This window comes from Meriones unguiculatus, chromosome 6 (genome assembly GCF_030254825.1).
Source record: "Meriones unguiculatus strain TT.TT164.6M chromosome 6, Bangor_MerUng_6.1, whole genome shotgun sequence".
In the NCBI taxonomy this organism is placed as follows: domain Eukaryota; kingdom Metazoa; phylum Chordata; class Mammalia; order Rodentia; family Muridae; genus Meriones; species Meriones unguiculatus.
The window spans coordinates 24146959-24170334 of NC_083354.1; the positions used below are offsets into that span (position 1 = coordinate 24146959).

The following is a 23376-nucleotide window of genomic DNA, read 5'->3' on the forward strand; positions in this document are numbered from 1 at the left end:
TTAAGCCTAGGATCGCTGGTTTTGTAGCTGATGGACTGGCACGGGAACTCTGGGAATTGGTTGTTTATTTTTTTTATTGCATAAATATAAGTAAGGCTATTGTCATGTCTGCCACCATGCCCTATCCCTATCTGGTATCATTCCCCAGCTCCCTCTGCGCCCGCGCCTTTTCAGTGTGCAGGGGACGGGGATGTAGGCCCTTGTGCATAGTGGGTAAGTGCTTTACTCCTAAGCTAATCCCGGCTCGGCCACTGTCTTAAAAATTCACAGTATTCCTGACACCCTGGTATAGCGCAGGTACTTAGTAAGTCTGTGGTTACTTAACACCATTTGTCTTAGTTAGGCACCTATTGCTATGATAAACACCACAACCAAAAGCAACTTGGAGAGAATAGAGTCTATTTCAACTTTCAACTCCCAGGTGATACTCCATTATTGAGAGAAGTCAGGGAGGGAGCTGATGCAGAGGCCATGGATGAGTGCTGCTTGCTGGCTTGCTCCCAGTGGCTTCTTCAGCCTGCTTTCTCATAGCACCTAGGACCAGCAGCCCAGGGGTGGCACTGCCCACAACAGTGTGGGCCTTCCCACAGCAATCATCGTTCAGGAGAATGTACCACAGGTTGCCCACAGGCTGATCTGGTGGAGGGATTTTCTCAGTTAAGGTTCCCTCTTCTAAAATAGCTCTGGCTTGTGTCAACCTGACATAAAACACACCGTTTCATTGTGACCTTGAGTAGACGTCATCTGTTTTGGTGCTGGGCAGGTTAGAATGACAGATGTCAGTCTGTCAGTCTCCCCTCCAATTCAGAGTATGCATTTTGCAAGCGCTAGCTCCTGCTTTATTCCCATGGGCCTGCCAGTTCAGAGTCAGGGAGTCTACAGTCCTGATAGCTTTTGTGCTTTCAGCCTGCCACAGTGGCTGGTGTCTCCTGTGCCCATTTCCTTTCTGACTGACTTTCAGAATGGTGCCTGGTCTGAATGGATCTTTCCTCCTCCACCTGAGGAGTCTTTGCTGGTCTCCCTGCCACCCACCCCCACCCTAACACATGCACCCCCCCACACTGTTTTGATATCTCATTTTTATGATCAAAAGGGCCATATGTACTGTTGCAGGCATCTGCCAACAATTGTGGGTGCGGTTTAGAACTTGGGGCCTGGAACCAACTTCTGTATGTCTCAAGGTAGAGAGAAGGCTTTCGTTCCTTTTTGCTTCAGCTAGAGTGTGGCTGTGTTGGTGGGAGCGTGGAGCTCTTCTGGATCTGCTGCAGCCCTGGCTGGGGGAAGGGGATTCCAGCTTGGGCCTTGGCTGAGGCCCCTTAGCACTTCCCAGACAGGGTCTCGTTATATAACCCTGACTGGCTTGAAATTACTCAGAGATCTGCCTGGCTTTGTCTTCTGAGCCTTGGGGTTAAAGGCCATGCCACCAAGCCTGACAGGACTGTTGCACAACTTTTCCTTCTCCTTCCTCCTTCTCCTGTTTTTGCTGTTGTTTGTTTGCTTGTTTTTTTTAAGGGTCTTTCTATGTAGCCATGTAGGGCTTGTAACTTACAATGTAGACCAGACTGGCTTTGAAGTTACAGTGTTCCTCCTGCCTGTGCCTATTTTTTCTTTTTCCTTTTTTTTTTTTTTTTTTTTTTTTTTTTTAGTTTTAGCCCAAAAAGAGTTTTGGTGCAATTAGAAAGGGAAGAAGAGAACTTAGATCAATGCTGATAAGCCAGAAAGAGAGAGGGCCAGAGTAGCCTCTGTCTACTTAGGTCTTGCTAAAAGCAGTAGAAGGTGGGTGGTGGCATCACCAGTTATAATAGCATCTACCTTTCAACTCTGTTGTCACTTGCCAAGGCCTTTTCACATTATGTAAGTTATTAATCGTGTCACTGCCATCTCATGAGATGGATTGTCAAATCCCTCAGCTGACAGGTTGAGCTAGCTACTAAGGTCCTGGGAGGTTTTTATAATTGGCTTAAATCACGTAGCCAGTGAGTGTCGGAGTCTAAGCGGGTCTGCTTCCTTTGGTTTCATGCTCTCCCCTCTCTGCACAGGTGCTATACTTGTGGGATTCTGCTTCTCAGCAGAGAAATGATTGGATGATCTTCTCTAGGGCTCTCTTTCTGAGTGTACACTCGGTGTTTTTATGGTTTTGGACACTTGCAGCCAGTCACAATTAACATTAGTTAATCAACATGGGTCCTGATTCACAAACACTTATTTTCTGTGCTTATCGTGTGCAAGGTGTCACATGAGTTGCCCTGAGGACTGGGATGATGGAGCTGTGCACAGGCGAGTGGCTGTGTCTCTGTGCTCTCAGTTTAGCTGTCAGAGCTGCTGAGCACCTCTGCCATTCAAACCCACTCTGCCGAGGGAGGCATCAGAAGTTCTCTCCACTACCTGCTGGCTCCATGCACCCAAATGTCTCCATCTAATGTGGGAGCGAAGAAGCGGCTCGTAGGTTAGTGGGATTGCACTTGAGGGGACTTGCTGTGGGGGCTGAGTTTAGGCCCCAAACATTGATAATGGGCCGAAAGGGCCTTGGTCAGGACAGGCGCTGGGAGGGAAAGAGTTTAGCCATGGAAACAGCAACAAGGCTTCAGTTGCTGTGAGAAAGAACGGTACCTTTTCCTTCTTTCATTTTATTTTGTACATTTTTTTTCTGTGGTGCTGTGGCTAGAACTCTGTGCTTAGTCCATGCTGGGATAAGGGCTGTCCCAGTGACCTCCAGCCCAGAGACAGTGTTTTTACACTAGAGAAGAACTCAGTGTCCTGAGGGTCTAGAAAGGACTCTGTCTGGACCCTTGTGATCCTTCCTCGGTCTCTGACAGGCCAGCCTGCATCAGAGCCTCTTAACTGTAAAAACTGGCTGCCGCTTGCCTCCAAGGTGAGGTCATGTGAAGAACTCTGCTCTGTGGTCACATCCCAATCTCTAAAAGGTTTTGGTCCCCACTGTCACAGTCTGTTTGACATTCTGTGTCATTAATATGAATTTCCAAAAGGTGATTAGAAAAAATTCCAAGCCTTTTGAAAGCCAAAGGAATTTACACTGTACAGTAACCACTACTTTTTTGAGATGCATCTTAATGTCAGTTTGTGTCATCAGCATGCACTGTCCATTTTCTGGTGCACTCAGCCAGGGATTTACCTCCCATAGAAGTAAATCTGAATTTTGAGAGCCAAGGGAAAAGGACACTCCCTTACCAGAATGGAATGCGCTTGTCTTCAGAGAGGAGGATTTCTGCTTAATTGGTAGCTGAGCAACCAGGGAGAAGGGAGTTGGAGTTGATGGTTTTAAGGCAAGAGTAAAAGCTTTTGAGCTATTATTTTCATAAAGCATTTGTCTCTTCTATAGAACACCATCACAAAAGTACCATTGACTTAGTTAATAATTGGCTTCTAAAAATAAGCACCATGTCAGCAGTGGTAGTCAGTGATGGCAAGTTCTTGGCAGCAGTGAAGCAGAACTAGAGTGCTGCAGGGTTGGTGCAGGGGGCTGGGCAGTCCTGATTAGCTCGCGCTCCTGGTGTCTTGAGAGCCCATTGTTCTCCCTCAACACTGCTTGTCACTCCAGAGGGTAAAGGGAAGGAGTCTTTTTAACAGCTTTCCTTTCTTTCTCTTCTTTCTTTTGGCTAGGGAAGCATGCACTGTAAGCTGAGAGCTTGCTCTCTATCCTTTGCCCTTTCTCCCTCTCTCCTTTTATTCTTCCCTTTCTCCCTCCTTCCCTTCATGTCTCTCAGCTGATGTTCTCATCTTAAAATACTAGGAGCAGATCCCTTTACTTCTTCCTCCTTCACTTCTGCCTCCATCAAGTATCAGTTTTCCAGATGGAAACTTGGCCACTTCTAATCCAATCTGATCAGCCATTCATGGGCCCTTCATGGACCCATGGTGAAATAGAAATACTTCCTCACCAACCCCTGGAAAGGTCGTATGTATTCGGTTAGCTGCCTTACCCTCTGTCCTTTGCTGAGGGTAGGGTCATTTGAAAGGTAGTGCCATTATTCCTTGCCTAAATGGAGGAAGAAACAAGAGAAACCCAGGGTTAGCTTTCTGTTCCATTTGAATCCAGTTTCACAGAGCAGCTTTGTTACCTTATTTTATATAGTCTTCATGATTAAGTCAAACTATTCAAACTAAGGAGCCAAAACTATATTTAGTTAGAGGCAAATTAGAAGTAGCTTGTCAGCTGGTTGTGCTGGCGCACTCCTTTAATCCCAGCGCTCAGGAGAGGCAGAGGCAGGTGGATCACTGTGAGTTCGAGGCCAGCCTAGTCTACAAAGACAGTCCAGGATAGGCAAGGCTACCCAGAGAAACCTTGTCTCGACGGTTTTCTGTGCTCTCCGCATTGGTGGAGGAAACTGAGAGATGCTGTGGTGTTTGTAGGAGCCTGCTGACATGGGGAGGGGGTGTTCCTTGGATGTGGTATTGCCCTGATTAGGCCAGAAGAGGCCTGTGGCACTGAAGGCAGCCAGAATCACGGGACCAGTTTGATGGCACGAGCTCAGCATGGCCACAGCCTGGGTAGAGGCTCTTGGACAGTAAGTGTATGTTTAAAGCATGTTCTCTGACTCTGTGCTTCTAATCCCTGGAGGTTCACTGTCACATGGAAGCTCTAGTTTGAGTTTCAGAATTCTCTACTCTTCTTGGTTGGCTCACCTTACCAAGATTGTGCTAGGGTATTCATTGTGATCAGATTGTGCTAGGGTATTCATTGTGTGATACTCAGGGATGTCCCTGTGCTAAACTGTCCTGTGCTTGATAGTCTATACTGTTATATTTGTGAGCACCTCTGTGTGTGTGTGTCGATGTGCATGCACATGCTTATCACCCGTATGTGCACATGAGAAGTCCAGAGGTTGGCAGCAATTGTGTTCTTTAGTTACTCTTAACCTTACTGTTTTGAAACATAGTGAACCTGGAGCTCAGTTTCATCTAGAGTGGCTGGCCGGCGAACTTCCAGGGTTTCCTCGTCTCCCAGCCCTTTAGTGTTAACCCCAACCCTGTAGCCTTCTCTCCGCAAAAGAAAATAAAAGTTAATGAAAAACAAGTTGGGCATGATGGCCCACGCCTTTGATCCCAGCACTCGGGAGGCAGAGGCAGGCAGATCTCTGTGAGTTCAAGGCCAGCCTGGTCTATAAAGCAAGTTCCAGTACAGCCAGGGGAACCCTGTCTCAAAAAATAAACAGATGAACAACAACAAAAACCTTAATTTAAAAAAATGACCAAAAAACCATCTCACCAACTGCTCTGGGGAGCAAGCTGCTCCTCCAACAACCTCAGCGTTTTCTCTCATATATCATAGCTGTCTAGTCTCCAGTTTCTCATGTACTGCTCGCTCCTGGTCTTTCTTGCCTCTCCATCACATATTTCTTCAACGTAGTGTCATGCAGATCCTGGGTGGTTCTGCAGGGCCAGCCCCTTCACATGCTCCAGCAGCTCATCGGTGGAGTAGATGTTGGGGTCGTTCAACTCAAAGCCCTGGTTCTGGGCCTCCACTGGGCCCCAGGCTGCTTTGTTGCATCCTGGAGAGAGGTGAGGCTATCTTGGCAGGGTCCTTAGCTGGCAGCTCAGACGGAAGACATCTGGATGGCCTTGGGTGGTAACAGGGGCCACTGACAGCAACACAGCCTCTGGCTGTATTTATACCAGCAATCCACTTAAGGCCCTCAGTGGCTCCATGGGCCTCAGGCCTAATCATGGCCTCTGGTGGCTACACATGACACTCACACCAATGTGGTCCCCAAGACCACAAAGCCTGAGAGCATCACCAAGTCAGCAGCACAGACCTTCTTTCTTGCCTACCTAGTGGTGGGGGGTTGGAAGGGTGGAGAAGGGTGCTAGAAAAAGGAACCAAATAAAGTAGCCAAAAGGCTCAGCCACAGTGCTATTCATCTTACATGGTTCTGGATTTATTAGTTAAAAAGTTTGAGGCTAGAAGGTAGAACTTTTTATATATTTCCCCGTTTGTTATTTGCTATAGGCCACACCATTTTGTAAGACTTGTAGAATGAATGATTGTCTCCTATGACGTTTTTCTTTTGATTTTTTGTTGATTGATAGAAGAAGACTAGATTCAATTGAAATGAAAGTGATAAAGCAACTAATGCTTCTGGCTTAGAGCACACCTGCTGTTCTTGCAGAGGACCCAGGCTTGGTTCCCAGCACCCACATTGTGGCTTAAGCTGTTCCTAACTCCAAGTCTAAGAGATCCAGTCCTCTCTTCTGTTCCTGGAGGATATTTATTTATTATGATTTCATGTGTGTGAGTGTTTGCCTGCATGTACATGTGTGCACCACATGTACGCTGGTCCCCTGAGAGACCAAAAGAAGACATTGGAACCCTCGGAACTGGAATTAAAGATGGCTATGAGATGCCATGTGGGTTCTGAGAGCCAAAGAGTCCTTTCCATGAACAAGTACTCAACTGTTGAGCCATCTCTCCCAAGACCCCATTAAATTTTTTTTTGTGTTTATTTTTATTTTTTATACATTGGTGTTTGACTGCATGTGTGTCTATGTGAGGGTGTTGGATCCCCTGGAGCAGGACTTACAGATAGTTGTAAGCTGCCATGTGGGTGCTGGGAATTGAACCTGGGTTCTCTGGAAGAGTAGTCAATACTCTTAACCATTGAGCTTTCCAGCCCTCCCCCCCCCATTTATAATTTTAAAAGTGTGTGTGCGTGCGTGCGCGCGCCCCAGCACACATGTGGAGGACAAAGGACAGCTTTTGCGAATTGTTTTTCTCTTTCTGCTATGGGTTCTGGGCACTGAACTCAAGCATTTTAATCACTGAGCTGTGGCGTTGCCCCCAAGGAGATCACTACTATATCAAATTCTTATGATACTTTAAATGTTGAGTGCTGCATGTGTATTACAGCCCATGATTACAGTAGTAGCGTTAGAATTATTCACAGCACTTTACGAGTTGAAGAACTTGTTTAGAGTCCACTAGTTAGTAAGCCGCAGAGTTCGTGCTCAGACTTGTCGGGTTGGCTGTGGAGCCTGCACAGCTGACACTGTCCTATGCTGTCAGTCAGTGCAAAGCAAGCCTTTCTCATGACCATTGTGTATAAGCCATTTGTTTAAAGAAGCTCAGAGGATTTCGTTTGATCATTTGAAGCCTGCCTCAGTTCTTTGACAGCTGGATCAAACTGAAGGATAGTAATTTGTCAGGCAGGTGTGTTGCATGTGAGATTCACTTTCTTCTGAAGTTTAATAGTTGAGGTGATCGAAACATTGTCACTAACTGGTCTGATATTCTTGTTTTTAGGATGGTGGATCCTTGGATCAAGTTCTGAAGAAAGCTGGAAGAATTCCTGAGCAAATTTTAGGAAAAGTTAGCATTGCTGTAAGTATGTAATAAAGTTTTTTCTTCTAAAGTAATGAATTGAGAGGAATTGGATAAGAGAGAAAGGTAAGTCAGTGAAGGGAGTTTATTTCAAAAATAGTGGGTGTTTTTGTTTGTTTGTTTGTTTGTTTTTTAATGGAGGATGGCCTGGAATTTCTGATCCTTAAGCTCCTGCTGATCCCACTGTGCTCCCTGGTTTATGCTGTGCTCAGGATTGAACTATGGCCCTGTGTATGCAAGGCAAGCCAGTTGAGCGAAACTTGTGTCTGAAAAACAGGGCAAGATATCTGAGAAAATTGTTATTGGTAGTAGCAAAAAAGCCCTTTAAAATTGCCAATTTAGAAAATAATTTCTCACAGGGTGTTTTGAAAAGTTACTTTGGCCATCCTTAGCTTAAGCTAATAGTAATAGAACACGTGTTTATAGAACTTGAGTTACAGCTGCTTGATAAGGCAGACTTGTTGTTAGTGTAAATGTTTAAGAAGAGCTGCTGTAAGCTAGGCTTGAGGTATTACATGCCTGTCATACCAGCACTCTGAGGCAGAGGCAAGAGGATATCTGTGAGTCCAAGGCCAGCCTGGTCTACTGAGCAAGTTCCAGCACAGCCAGGGCTACACAGAGAAACCCTGCTTCAGAAAAACAAAACAAAAACCAGAAGAGTTGTTTTTCTAAGCCAGTACCATTTCAGTTTCCCTTCTTTTTACCTTCTTCTTTTCCAGGTGATAAAAGGCCTGACGTATCTTCGGGAGAAGCACAAGATTATGCACAGAGGTGAGAAAGTATTGCTAGATGTTTTATTCTAAAGGTTGTCACATCTTTTTTTTATGTGTTTAGTTTTGTTTTGGAATAAAAATTCTTTACTAAACTGGGTATAGTGGTGCATACCTTTAGTCCTAGCACTTGGGAGGCAGGCACAGGTATATCTCTGTAAGTTTGAGGGCAGCCAGAGCTAGATAGTGAGACCCTGTTTCAAAACAAAACAAAACAAAACAAACCCAGCCATGGTGCCGTGTGCATTTAATATTAGCCCTTGGGAGGCAGAAGTAGGTGAATAGCTGAGTTCAGGGCCACCCTGAACTACAAATCAAGCTCCAGGACAGCTAGGACTACTGGAGAGATCCTGCCTCAAACAAAACAAAAAGCTTAATGTCCATAAATACAGTTGTGCTGGAACACAGCCGTATTTTCTTGCTTGAATATTTTCTGTGGTTGCTTTGGCATTTTTGAACAGTCACTTGTGAAAGAAATGACTCAAATCCTAAAATTTTACTGTCTAGTTTTTTACTAAAAAAAGCTTCTTGAGAGGCTTGGATAGCTCAATTGGTAAGGCTCCTGAGCCTGAATCTGAGAGTTCAGGGTTCAGTTCCCTGCCACCTTTCCAGGCAGCCCCTGGAAGTGTAAGAGTGGCTCAGATCGTGGCTCAGAATTCAAACAAAAGAGAGCACTGAGAAAAATAAGAAAGCTTCCTGACCTGAGTTAAGAGGAAGAACTGCCTTGGAAAATGTAAGCACAAAACTTGGCTTTCAGCTTGTCTCTGTAAGTTCTCGAAGAATGACAGCTTTATGTTCTGAATAGATTGTACAGGTGGGAGAGAAGATACTTTTCCTGACCCTTGAGCTCTGGAAAGAATTCCTTTCATACCAAACTTTTGATGTAGTCTGGTCTTTGTGCTCCCAGTAACACATCCACAGTAAGTGGGAGGTTTTTATTTGTTGGGTTTGGTTTTTTGTTTGGTTGGGTTTGGTTTTGTTCTTTTGAAACAGGGTTTTTCTAGGTAGCTCTGGCTGCTTGGAAATCTCTGTGTAGACCAGGGTGGCTTAAAATTCACAGAGCTCTGCCTGCCTCTGCCTTCCGAGTGCTTGAAACTAAAGGTGTGTACTGCCACAAGCCAGCATAGTTTTGAAGGGGACACAGAGCTGAGTGTGAGCAGTGGTGGCGTATCCCTTGACCGCTGTCCTATTGACATGCACTCTAGAAGAGGGCCTGAATGCCTTGGCACGAGTTATGTGAAAGTGTGGTTTTCAGAGCCTTGTCCCCCCTGAGCGCCAAGACACTCCACAACAGCTTAGCAGAAGCCGGGATTTCAGCCTCTAAATTCTTGTCACTTCAGACATGTCATCCATCCATAAGCAGGATCTGAAGGGGCTCAGGTCTGGTTCTGTCTTAATATGTAAGCTGTTGTAGTGAACTCATGCATAGCGTGTTTCTAGATGACTTCTGTGTTTCGTCAGGCACTGTCCTGCCTGCCGGGCTCTTCTGACAGAAAGTCAGGGTGACCAGCCGGCATCTGTTTGAGACTCTCCTCCCATCTTTGTATGCGGAGGCATGCCTCCTGTGCCTTAAGTTGTAGGAGGCTGCCCTTCCTCCTTGTCTCAGCTGTATGAGCAGGAGTGCCAAGAGGACAGTGGAGTACTGGGAGAGGGGCCTCCCTCCTCTTGCCTCTGTCTAGACTGTTCAGCCTTGCAGATGGAGGGTGAGAGGCTGATTTTAGCTGGAATCCAGTAGGCTGGTTTCTTGGCTAGAAATATTAGTCTTTCTCTCTGGAACTATCCTGTATGCCAATCCCTATGGCTGCATATGATTTTATCTCTCAGTTCCTCAAGAGCCAGGCAGGACCAGACACTGGAAGATGAGAGTTTTCCTGCTTGGGAAGAGTCATGGAGGGGGAGGTATTTGAGGTAGCTTTGAAGCTAAGTTCAAAGTTGTACATGTGGTTGTAGCCTAGAAAGGCTTCCTAGGTGGAATGAAACAGGCATACAGAGACTGGAGAGACAGAATCCTCCGTGCAGAGGTGAGGGTCAGGAACTAAAGAAGTGGTTCCTGCGTTGGGAAGGGGCTTCCGCTTGCCTGGCGTTGGAGTTTCCTGTGGCTCCTGGGAGCAGTGGAGTGTTCTTGCACAGGGTGAGTGGGGCTGGTCTCTAAGGATAAGGATGCTGTGACTAAGGCAGTCTTGTTAAGGGAAGGCAGTTCTTGAGGAGTTGCCACAGCCACTGACAGAATGTGAGTGAGTGAGGGTGGTGGCACTGTGAAGGGGCAGGAGGGCACATCGGGGAGAGGTGGATAGGTTTTCTCAACAGCCCCTAGAGAGCAGAGGGCAGGTACCAGCTGGGAGGGGTGGTGTCAGGAGGACTTGCTCTTGGTCATTTTGGAGGCAGTGTCACATTAAGAGGGACCCATCTGCTGTCCTGGTAACAAACCTGGGGCCAGGGCTGCCAGTCTCTTAAGAGGTAACATCCAGAAAGCATCTCATCCACCGAGAAACTGGCTTCATCTGGAAGTTTCATTACATGGTTATCACTCTAAAGGTGGTTTTATTAACCACTATCAAAACAATATGGAAGCCAGCTCATAAGGCCTGACATCATGTAGGAACAACAGAGTCATTCTCAGCTTGAGGCTAGGAGCCATGTTAATTAGAGGCAGCTGTTGTGGGATTGTCTTCTACATGGGAATAGCTGATTTCAAGTTTTCTTGCTTGGAGGTAAGTGCTGATTGGCCCCACACAGTGCCTGCCCCCCCCCCCCCCAAGTTCCTGTTACTAGGTGGTGGCTGCAATACTGTATATTCTGGGAGCTACTGTCTATCAGGTGGCCTCCAAACCATGTCTTTCCTTTTGGCATTCTGGTTGCAGGTCACACTTTGTGGGTGGTTCCTTCCAACTCTACCATTGGAAGGAGAGTGGTCCCAGCAGAGAGATCCCAGCAAAGTTGTCAGTAATTTTTCAGGCTTACCTCTTCCATTTTTTGGGATAGCCCAAGACCAGATGACACTCTGGCCAATGATTGTCTAATAGCACCAAGGAGATGGCATTTAGTAAAAGCCCACAGGGCTGGATGTGGTGGTACATGCCTTTAATCTCCTAGCATTTGGGAGTTGAAGACAGGCAGATCTCTGGGTTCAAGGCCAGCATGCTTTACATCACAAGTTCCAGGCCATCCAGGGCTAAGAAATGAGACTTTTCTCTCTTCTCTCTCACTCCCCCCAATTAAAACCCAGAAGGCAAACATTGAACGCATAGTTCTGGAAGGTAGTTCATGCCCTAACAGGTTCTGGTCCAAGTTGGAGAAACAAGACTATAGGAAAAGTCAGATTAAAGATTGATGGGTAGACTGATGCAAAAGGGTTGGAATATGTTCCCTTTCTCCCTGTCAGGAAAAGGCTAGGAGTTTAGAAGGAGTATGATCGGCAGCAAGTGAGCTGCAGATGAAGCTGGTGTTGACCACATTGTTACTGGTTACTGTCTGTCTGGGTCTAGACTCAACAAGGACTAAATTCTGTCCTTAAATTGTCAGTCTGTTGGGGTTATTAATGTTTATTATTGACATATCTTTTAGTTAAGCAGTGGTTATTCCTAAACAGTGCTATAACCAAATCACCACACAGAGACTAGGATTTATTTAATTAACCTAGAGCACAATGCTGGACAATAGTTACTCCATCCTAAACCTCCAAGCCGGCATAGTTTTCTACCATTCAGATTTCATCCATTATACTTGCTTTTAGTCATATCTTAGGTCCAGTTCATTTGTCCACGTGGTTCCAAGACCTTTCCTGCTGATTCTCCTCCTCTCCTCCCTCCTCTTCCACACCGGACCAGGATGTCCCACTCCATCCTCTCCATTGCTCAGCATTGTGGCTGGTTGTTTAATTGACAATATAGAGAACAAATGGTGGCGTGTTTACACAAACTTGAGACAGGTGAAGCTTAGAGTAAGCATCACAATGCAATGTCTGGATTGAAACCAGATAGTGGGGGAGAGAAATCAGCATTTGAGTGAACAAGGGTAAATTGTATACATTCCAAAAGAACATTATACCAACATTTCCCCGTTTAAGTCCAATAAAAGGCTTCTTTTAATGTAATAATAATTATGAAATTATGAAAACTGTTAGGTAAAATCTACATGTGCAATATCCAGTTCATGTGTATTTAGCAACTTAGGAGAAAGTATCTGATTATCCTATCTATCTTGACAAGTTAAAAGTTCTATACCTAAATTAACTTTTATCCTTATTGGTATTAACTATGTGAAAGGATTTCTTAACTTCTAAACAACTTAAGCTTAATTGTAGAACTATAACTATTTGGTCTTCAACCCCATCAGAGACTTGAGAAGGAATAAAATTAGTTAGCTAGAGTAAATAGGAAGTGTATGTTAGCAGCTTCCAAAAAAATGAAAAAAATAGACAGAGACAATTTGCTGCCTGAACAGTTACCCATAAGTCTCTATAACTTTAGTTGGAGCATCATCTTCAGCCTTCTGGCTCAGAATATTTGACAGATATAAATGTGAACCAGGAGCTATTTAAGACTTGCTTACCCTGTCTTGGCAGAGTTCAGCAGTCGACTTGTCCTGCATTTATGTTTGCCCATTTCTGGCAGAATTTGTCTGTTATGAAGCAAGAGTATTTTCTTTACCCGAGTGGCTTGTTTGCCATCTCCATATGGAGGTTCTTCGATGCTCATCATCTTCTTTGAGATAGGCTGGGTGCTGCCAGGAAATGACCTGTTTCATTTTCAAAGAATCTTTAAAATAATAAGGACATTTTAAAATGCCATATTCTGTAGGTCTCTGAAGTTTTTGAAGACTACCTGTCTTTATGTAATCCACCTAGCTATAAAACCGCATCTATCTGTTAAACCTAGGATGTATACTCCTGAGATAAATTAGACTAGCATCTGACATGACTAGGAGGTGATTAGCAATTAACTTGCATTACCTAATACCCTAAACAGTTTGTAATAGCAGTTCAAAAATATTGGAAGTAAGCTTGAATCAATATACTAAATATTATACTAAATAATATTTAGTATGCTAAATATACTAAAATTTACCAATATCAGTCTCTCCTAAGTGGTCCTTTAAGGACCTCTCTAGACCAAGAAGGACTGGTTAGTGGCCTCTTGTCTTCTTGTCTGTTTTTTTTTTTTTTTTTTTTTTAAATGATGCCTAACTTTGGTGGAGCCTGGGTCCACATAGAACCATGTTCCCTACCCGAGTTAAAGCAAATATGAGGCCTGTCACCTCATACCTCTTATTTTCCTCCTTTTCCTCTTACTGAGCAGATAGGATGAACAGGTTAAAACAGATTTTTAGCTAATTTTTCTTCTTGAATCGTGTCTGATTAGTATGCAAGGTAGTGAGGTCTGTTCCTGTCAGCAAGGGGCTGATTGGCTTTGAGATGGACAGCAAGCCTGCTTTTCTTCTACGGTAACACAAATAGCACTTAAAGCAGGTGTCCTGGTGAGTGAGGTGTTTGTGTGTGTTTTGTTTTGTTTGTTAACAAGCTAGGGTTATCTAGAAAGAAGGAAAGATTGAGAAAAATTCATCCATAAGATTGACCTTCAGGGAGCTGGAGAGATGACTCAGTGGCTAAGAGCACTGTCTGCTCTTCCAGAAGTCCTGAGTTCAATTCCCAGCAACCACATGGTGGCTCACAACCATCTATACTGGGATCTGATGGCTTCTGGTGTGCAGGTGTACATGCAGATATAACATTCATGTATATAAAATAAGTAAGTAAATAAATCTTTAAAAAAAAAGATTGACCTTTAGGCAAGTCTTTGTTTGTTTTGTGTGTGGCTTTTTGAGATAAGCTTTCTCTGTGTAACTCTGTCTGTTCTGGAACTCACTCTGTAGACCAGGCTGTTCTGGACCTCAAAGGAGATTTGCCTGCCTCTGCCTTCCAAGTGCTGGGACTAAAGGCGTACGCTGCTGCTGCTGCCATTACCACCCAGCTAAGTCTTATTTTCTGGATTAATAATTTATGTAGGAGGGCTCAGCTTACTCTGAATGGTGCCACCGCTGGGCTAGTCATCCTGAGTGGTGTAAGACAGCAAGCTGAGCAAACCATGGGGAGAAGGCAGTAAGCAGCGCTCTGCCATGGCTTCTGCTTCAGCTGCTGCTTCCACGTTCCTGCCCTGGCTTCCTTCAGTGATGCAGTATGATTTGAGTGTTGCTTTTGGTCATAATGGTTTTTGTTTGGTTTGATTTTTTTTTTTTTTTGAGACAGGGTTTCTCTGTGTAGCCTTGGCTTTGTAGACCAGGCTGACCTCAAACTCACAGAGATCTACTTGCCTCTGCCTCCTGAATGCTGGAATTAAAGACATGCACCACTTCCGCCCGGCTTGGTCAGAGTGTTTTATCACAACAGTAGAAATATAACTAAGCAGGGTTCGTGTGTGTGTGTGTGTGTGTGTGTGTGTGTGTGTGTGTGTGTGTATGTATGTGCAAGTGGGTGTGTGCATGTAGGTGTGGAGGCTTAGAAGTCAACATTATATGTCTTCCTTAGTTGGTTTGCTCTATTTTTTGAGACAAGGTCTCTCACTGGGCCTGGAGCTCACTGAACCTTTAGCTAGCCTGGTTGGTCAGTGAGCCTCAGGGATCCTTCTGTTTCTGCCTTAAGCACTGAGATTACAAGTGTTTACTATTATGACCCACATTTTATATGTGTGCTGGGGATCAAACACGTGTCTGTGCACACACTCCACTGCATTGGCCATCACCCTAACTTCAGTGTAGGTGTCTTTGATAGGAAGGCTAGTTTTTTCTCAAGGAACTTCATTGTGAGGCCTCAGTTTCCATGTCTATATCTTTGTCAGATGTTGCTATAGGGTCATAGAAATGAGAAAACAGAGACCCAGGGTTGGAAGGATTTCCCTTGCTGACTCCTTTTTCCTTCCTCCCGAACCCCACTTACTATGCTTGCTGAGTGTGACGCCTATATGTCTTGCTCTGGCTTCTCTTATATTCTGTTCAGAATGGTATGTGCTATCACAAGGGAACCCTGGACCCAGTAATGTTTCAGTGACAAGATAGTGTGCCCATTGCTGTCAGTCTTGGTGAACATTGAGTTGGTGAAAGGGTACAGGAGGGCAGAACATGAAAGCATTTCAAAACCTAATGTGTCTTAGATAGGAGAGAGAAAAGTCTTCTATTTGTTTTGTTTGTTTATTTATTTATTATTTATATAGTGTTCTACCCACATATATACCTGCATGCCAGAAGAGGGCACCAGATCTCACTGTAGATGGGTGTGGTTGCTGGGAATTGGAACTCAGGACCTTTGGAAGAACAGCCAGTGCTCTTAACCTCTGAGCCATCTCTCCAGCCTGAGAGAAAAATCTTTTAAATGTGGTTGCTGGGCTCAGCTGTAAAATTTTGAGAGTGGAGGGGATAAAAATAGTTGCTGGTTAGGACTGACAAGCATTCCTCTGTGGCTCTGCTTGCTGCTTGAACTCAGCTGTAACCAGAGGAGGAAGACACCTGAAAGGCCTCTTGCAGTTAGATTCTGGAGGAGGAGAATGGGCTGGAGCTGTGAAAGCAGCATCATGTGGTGACTAGACAGGTAGGGTTTCTCTCACACCTGGATTTCCGGGATTTCAGCCTGCCCCAAGTCTGCCCATTGCCAGAAAGGCTTGTTGCCACAGCCAACTACATCTTGCTGATGGCTTTGCCAAGCCTCAAGGCATGCCTCCTATGGTATGTGTGAGCTTTGTAGTCAGCGCCCAGGCTGTCTAGTCTGGCTAGAGCACTCCATCAGTAGTCTGGAATTCAAACCCTAAAATTTGCTCTCAGGTTGCCCAGCTGTTAGGACAGAGCCATGGTTTTCATCTGCTCAGAGTTCCTAGTACCCTCACATTGCTACTGTGAGGAGCAAAGGAAGGGTGTTAAACAGATCTAAACCTTCAGGTTGGGTCTGTTGGCTTGCCCACAGTCCTAGCCTGCCCCAGCTGCCCTTAGCTGCCCCAACGACATCCATTCTTCTTAGGAAGCGGAACACCGGGTAGGACTGGAACCTCTGTCAGCTCTCTGGGGAAAGAAGTTTATGTGGAAAAAAGATTACATTTACAGGTGATGGCTAATTGAAGGCTTTGGATTTTTTGGAGGTTTTTTTGTTTACTTTTTTGTTAAATCTTTGCTTCTTAGTTCTCTGAGGTCACGGGTAGCCACACAAAGCTCTATGAAGAATATGAGTAGAGTCATTTGAGTAAGCTCGTTTCTCCATCTTAGGAAGGCTCTTTATGCTCTGCTGAGCATGCTGGGAGCAGGGCTCATTTGAAACCTAAAGTCACCATTTCAAAAAAAATCTCATTAGGGAATGGGGATGTAGCTCAGCTGGTACTGTTTGCCGAGCATGCATGAGGTCCTAGGTGTATCACCAGCACTGCTTAAACCTTGTGTGGTGGCCTACATTCTTAATCCCAGTACTTGGGAGGTGGGGGCAAGAGGATCCGAAGTTCAGTATCATCCTCAGCTTCATTGCGAGTTTGAAGCCAGCCTAGATTCACAAGACCCCTGTCTTAAAAATAAGTAAATAATAGCAAATACAATAGCTCATTTACCTTTAAAACAATTTCAGTCCTCACCGTCCACGGTCCTCACTTCTGGATCCAGCCACAGATGCTGCTGCCAGGCATCTGTACGTCACTCTGCTTGCTCCTCTGTGGGGCTCTTGCCCCTTCTTCCCATTCCCTCCTGATTCTCTTGGGTTCCCACCCCTACACCTGTCTCCTGCCCTTCTTTTCCTCTGCACCTGTCCATTAAGTTTCATCTTAGGGAATGCAGCTTAACAAAAAAAAACAACAAAAAAAACAAAAACAACAACAACAACAAAAAGGAACCATAGAGGGAATTCCCGGAAGGGCTGCTCTGCCTCTTTCAACTGCCTGCTAGTCTGGCCAGCTGCCATCAGGTGGGTGACACCAGTTCACCTCTCACAGAGGATTGAGGCACAGCTCTGTGCTCTCATGGCCTGTGTATACTATCCTTCTGGGGAATCACAGCCTTGAGGACAAGGACTGTGCACTTTTGCTCATTGCTTAGTGCAGGAGCTCTATGTTTGTAACATAACCAAGTGGCTCCTGAAGCATTTTACATAGATCCCTTGTTTTAACAGGTATCCAGAATATTAATATCCAGAATATAAAATATCCAGAAGTTAAACTTGCCAATATGTGCTTTGAACAGTGGTTATTTTGGTGGCAAAAAAGAGTACTTTATTCACTTAGCTATACATGAAACTTCTGTTGTTGTTGTTTGTTTTGTTTTCCTATTTGGTGCTAGGGATAGAGCCCAGGCCTCCAGAGTGCTAGCTACATAAGCACCCTTCCACTGAGCTGAACCCTCTGCCCTGATCCTTGCTGTGTTTTGAAGAAGAGATTCCACATTGCCGAAGACAGTGGACCAGATCGGGCAGGAAAGGGAGCCCCGTTTAGCGTCCTGTGGGCCTCTTAGCACTTTACACAGAATGCTGTTGGCTTAGCAGCGCCTGGTCCTGAAGGGTTGGGAGAGAACTGGAGGCTGGAGAAGCCATTCAGAAGGGCTGGGCCTCTCTTATCAGTCACCTTTGAGGCTTCTGCTGGGAGTGTGGGAAGAAGCTAAGGTAACTCTCCCACATTAGGAAGGGGACTCAGAGGGACTAGACACCAGAAGTGGACACCAGAGGGTGGGTAGACAGGAGGACATTTCAGATATAGGGAACAGCAAAAAGAGGGCGAGGAGGCAGGACTTACGCTGGGCAGTTAGAGGCAGGCCAGCTTGAGTTAGAGCGAGGTAGGTGGGAAGATGAGAAACACTGGAAAGTTTGCAAAGCCAGGAAAGGGAGCTTTGGACTGTGTTTCAAGACAGATGGGAGCCATGGCAGTGTTTGTCTCAGAGCTATCCCGGAGGAGTTGTGGTTGCCATGTTTGGGGTAGAGGGGAAACCTGGGGAGAGGAGGAATATGGGGAGGGGCTGGTGGCTTTGGGGAGCTATCCCAAGGTGCCTTTCGAGATTAGGAAAGTAATTCATTCTGGCCTTGTTCTGTACTTTTTATTTCCAAAGAAGAGTTATCCGGGCTAACTGGGTGGGGGTGGGGTGAGGTGGGGGTGAGGGTTCATACTCTGGCAGCATAGCGTGTTAGGTCCCCTGGTCACCAGGAGGGACCCTGTGCAGTGGATCTGACTCTCAGGACCTGAAGGGTAAGAACAGGGTAAAGCCTCTCATTCTCTCCAGCTCCAGTGATCTCTGCAGCCTGGGGCGGGTCTAGGAGACTGAAGCTAGAGCTCAGAACCACATAAGGGAGAGCAGGGTTATGTAAGCTTGAATGCAGAGGCCTGCTTGCCATGTGACTAGAAATCAGATGCAAAGACAGCTAGAGGCAGCTCAGCCTCAGAGAGCAGCAGCTGCAGTGGAGAGGGAGAGAAGCAGCAGGGTCAGCGAGTGCAGCCACCAGAGGGGATGCTCTGGGCTGAGGAAGTCAAGGCAGCTATCTCTGGGGATGGTGTAGGTGTAGCATACGTGTGGATTAGATCTGCGCTCTGTGATGTGAGCCGCCCTGGTCAGAGAGGCCAGGGGTAGCTAAAGACTGCATGTAGTGTGGGTAGCAGGGCTCAAGCCAGTGCACCCCTCTTGCTTCAGGTCAAACCAGAAAGGCCATGGGAAGCATCTGGGATGGCTGAGGGGTGGTGGGAGAAGGCTCATGTTGGAAGGCCTCTCATGTGTTGTTCCTACCACCCCTCAAGCACACCTCATCCTTGGCTCTTTCTAGGTTGGCTCCATACCCTGAACATGTGACCTCTGAGGTCTGTTTTCCGAGAGGGCCACTGCAGGGCAAGGACTAGGGCCTCTTCTTAGAAGCTGCTGTTGGAAAAGGGACAGCTGGCCTCTTGCCACCTAACTAGTGTTCCGTAGTCCTCCAGTGGAGGTCCCTGCAGACATGTGCTTACACCTGCACTCAGTGCATTTTTACTCTGCTCTCACCTGGCTGTGTACAAAGACCACCTGGCATCTTACACCATTCACTGGTTGGTTGATCTCTTCACACCAGTAGCGTGTGCACTGGATGTTACTGGGAACTTGGCAGCATGTCCCTCCCTGCCCTTTCCCTGGTACTGCAGGGTTTTTACCTTTGAGGCAAGTGCTCAGTTAGTTACCAGTCTGTGAGAGACTGCTGAGGAATGTGCTATCAGGATGCTACACAGAGGGAAATTTTTGCTCTGTAACCTTGAATAAGCCCTGGACCCTTAGATCTGCGTTGGAAGTGGGGAAGGAGCCAGATACACATAAGATTTCTCCTAGTGCTTCAACTCTGAGGGTCTCTGTAGGAGGTGGAGTTGCAGAGAGGTCTCTGGCTCCTTAGAGATGCTAGACCTGGACCCAGCTCTAGCGTTTAGGAGTGATAGTGAAGGCTGCATCTTGGAAAGATCACACTTCGGTGTTCTTTGTGTATCATGTATCATGTACATGGCGAGTGTAGATATGCTCATTCAGTGGGGTTTGTGTTAGCTTGGGGCTTACCAAGGTGAGGCAGACTTGAAGAGCCCTTTCTGCCTTGCCTGGTGTGAAATGAGGCAGAAGATGACATGGGCCAGCTGCAATATTAGAAGGCAGTGTCCCCTCCACCCCCAGTTTATCCTTGGGAAGATTTTAGAATCTGTTTAAGAATAAACAAGTGAACCAGGCAGGTGGTGCCATTGCATGCCTTTAATCCCAGCACTCTGGAGGCAGACACAGATGGATCTCTTGAGTTCAAGGACACCCTGGTCTACAGAGCAAGTTCCAGGAAAGCCAGGACTATACAGAATAGTCTCTGTCTCAAATAATAAGAAGTTAGCTGGGTTTGGTGGCACACACCTGTGGCCCCAGTACTGGGAGCTGAGGAAGAGCTTATGGTTACACTGTGTCTTGCTAGTAGGGCTGCCTGAAATAACAGACTTTTTTTTTTTTTTTTCCCTCTGTAAAGACAGGGTTTCTCTGTAGCTCTGGTTGTCCTAGAACTGGCTCTGTAGACTAAGCTAACCTCAAGTTCAAAGGTCTGCCTGCCTCTGCCTCCTAAGAGCTGGCATACCCTGCTCCAGACTTTGAAATTTTGACTGTTTGAAATTATGACTCCTTCTGGTGAGTCATATGGCCAGGTCTGATTCCTCAAGGAGTAGACATCTATTACCTTTGGAGTTTGCAAGTCAAAGACTGCCTGTGATGGCGCTTGTGATGTGGTATATAGAGCACTGACTCCTCCCCTTCCCAAGCCACCCTGCGTTAATGCTCTCATTTCCTGTTTTTAATTCTTCACAGATGTCAAGCCTTCCAACATTCTAGTGAACTCACGTGGGGAGATAAAACTCTGTGATTTTGGGGTCAGCGGGCAGCTGATTGATTCCATGGCCAACTCCTTCGTGGGCACAAGGTCCTACATGTCGGTAGGAACTGAAGTTCTTTTTCTCTGGTGTCTCTGTAGGCTTCATTCTTAGCATCAGCAGTCACGTTTTATAGACCATGGAGCCCCAGATTTGTGCTGCGTGGTGATGGATAAGGATTAAGAAATGAGGCACAGTGGGCCTCTTGGGGCGAGCAAGTGTCTTACTTTCATAAGTATTCACATATAATTGGGGTCTCAGGCACCAGAAGAGATTGCGCTGTCCTCACTCCAGAGTCTGGCTTCCATTCTAAAGAGACTGAGAATCTACCAGACATCTTATGTGATTGTCAGACCCTCAAACCCAAGAGACTTGCGCCTGAGCACACCCTTCCTGGCCTTCCTGGTCCCAAACGTTTTATCCTCTGGGGGCCCTGCTTGGAAAGTCTGTTTGGAATTGTTTTCTGCATTCTGCCCCTTTCCTCCCTGTCTACTCCCTGTCTACTGCATGACTCTAACAGGAGCTGGACTGCCCTTTAGTCCAGTTCCTGTTAGAGTCTGCTCTAGTGTAACCAGTACCCTATCTTAGCAGTCTTCTCTCCTGAGCCCAACTCTCTTGGCTCTCACTGTCACCGGAGTGCTGCATGAAGTGGTCCCGAGCCCATGATTGTGTCATGGAGTTTTTCTCCTTCCTATACCATAAGCTTCAGCCCAGGGGTCTTTCCTCGGGCTTGGCGGCAGTCTGGCACATTGAGGGTGTTAGGAAAGGCTGGTGAGTGGGTGATGTGGGGTTGACTAAATGAGAGCGTCTTTGGATAGCTTATTTCTAAGTATAGCAGGGAAAGATGGAAGTCTGTGGGGAGTGCCTTAGAGGCAGTGCACGGGAGGGTGAGAGTAAGGGTAGTTTCCACAGAACCAAGGTAGAAGTCCAGAGAGTCAGGACAGGTCTATGGGCCAGAGTGTTTCCAGCACAGTCAAAGAGCTGTCACATCCTTGAAGGTCTCATATATCTGCAGTTGCACTATCAGCAGAGATGATGGTTCCTATGTAGGGGGTGAGCAAAGCTAGAGCTAGGAAGCCAGCAGCCCTTATGTGGGGGTTAGGTCCATCTCCCCATTGCTCCCTGCTGGTCCGCAGCCCCACTGTGGCTTTAGGTACTGTCAGTATCACAACACTCTTACCCCACACCTCCTCTCCAGTGGCTACAGGGGAGTTGTGCTCTTTGCATCCTGATTGTTTCTTCTCTAGATGGGGAAGCTGAGTAGCTTGCACCTTCAGTTGCCAACTCTCAAGTTCAAATTCAGTTAGGCCTTGAGACTTTCTGATCCATAGTTTAGTTGGGTTTTTGTGGTTATATGGTCAGATTAAGTAGTCTGGTGTTAGAATTGGTGGCAAATCCTGTGGGAGAAGCTAGTTAGGCGTCTAAATAAATGCACTATGATCAGAATGAAGGTTTTTTTGTAGGGTCCTTGAAATGCATGTCTGCTTGAACTAATGCTCAGTATGGACTCTATGCTGTTTGCTCCCTCGTGTTTCCCACTGTTGTCAGCACGTGCTCCAATAGTGCCCTTCCACATCTAAAGGTTCTCATTTCATTTGACCACGTGTTCTAGAGTAGTAAGTAGAATGGACATTGTGTTGTTATCACTGTTTCCAGTTAGCACCAGTGATGATTTTTATATATAAAAAATTCCATGTTATATGTAGGGAGCCTGAAGTTCAGGATCCCATTGTGTACAGTCTCCTAGTTGGAATTCATGTTCAGCCTCTCATGTGGGTTTGACAGGCTACCTGTGTGTGCAGGACAGGGCCCAGTCTGGACAAAGCAGGAACCACAAGCAGCCGGGACCTGACTTTGCAGATGCTGCCAGCTGAGGCAGGGGCCAGGGAAAATGGAACAGTAAGGAAAGGTTAGAAATGGAGGCCACATGCAAGATGCTGGAAGAGCTCTTAACTCTGTGAGGTGCCAGAGTAAGGGACCCTAGAAGCGGAAGGCACCAGAGCAGTGCTAGGAGCCTGGCTAGAGCAAGTGGTGTGACCATCTGTTTCCTCCGTAGCCTGAGAGACTCCAGGGGACTCACTATTCCGTGCAGTCGGACATCTGGAGCATGGGGCTCTCTCTGGTGGAGATGGCGGTTGGGAGGTACCCCATCCCTCCTCCTGACACCAAGGAGCTGGAGCTGCTGTTTGGATGCCATGTGGAGGGAGATGCAGCTGAAACACCACCCAGGCCGAGGACCCCTGGGAGGCCCCTCAGCTGTGAGTAGCTTGCTGTCCCCAGTGAGGACTGTGGGATCCCTCACTGTTGCAGATCTTTGGGCGGAGGCTGGGTCCTGGCTGTGTAGCAGGGTCATTGGGTGTAGAGAACTGTTGCTCTTGCTGACGATGTCTACTCTGCTGGATGCTCGCTGGGACCCAGGTGTGTGCACTTACCGACCATAGTTTGCTTTTTTAATAATGTGGATCTTTTAAAATTATGATGAGGTTCACATGACATAAAAATCTATATGATTAAGTATATATAATCATTAAGTGGTTTGTAGTATATCTTTCTCTGGTGTACAGCCACCACCACAGTGTTTTTCTAGAAAGTTTTTATCACCCCGGGATCATCTTTCCCATCACCAGTTACTCTTCCTTTCCCCGTAGCCCTTCCCTGGCAACTACTAATCTACTCACTTCCTGTCTCCATGGATCTGCCTAGCATGTCTGATTTTGAAAGCAGTCTGGTCACAAGCACTGCTATAATCTCTGTTTTAGAGAAGAAGAACCTGAGGCACAGAACACTGTCCTTCCAAGGCCACATAGACTTAGAAGTGGCTGGTCTGACTGCTGAGTACCAACTTTGGAGCAGCACGTGCTTCTGAGTGGTGTACACGGAGGGAGATACTTGACACTTGGGGAGTGTTCTCATCCATCCT

The 23376-nt window shown here is 46.3% G+C and overlaps 1 protein-coding gene across 1 annotated transcript in view; it reads left to right on the forward strand.

The window, feature by feature from the left end:
* Positions 1-23376, forward strand: part of Map2k1 (mitogen-activated protein kinase kinase 1) — a 71875-nt gene that overhangs the window by 42509 nt on the left and 5990 nt on the right. The window contains exons 4-7 of the mRNA XM_021654213.2: positions 7259-7336; positions 8056-8107; positions 20395-20519; positions 22513-22714. Of these exons, the coding sequence (XP_021509888.1) occupies positions 7259-7336; positions 8056-8107; positions 20395-20519; positions 22513-22714 (457 nt within the window). The remainder of the gene's footprint in view (positions 1-7258; positions 7337-8055; positions 8108-20394; positions 20520-22512; positions 22715-23376) is intronic.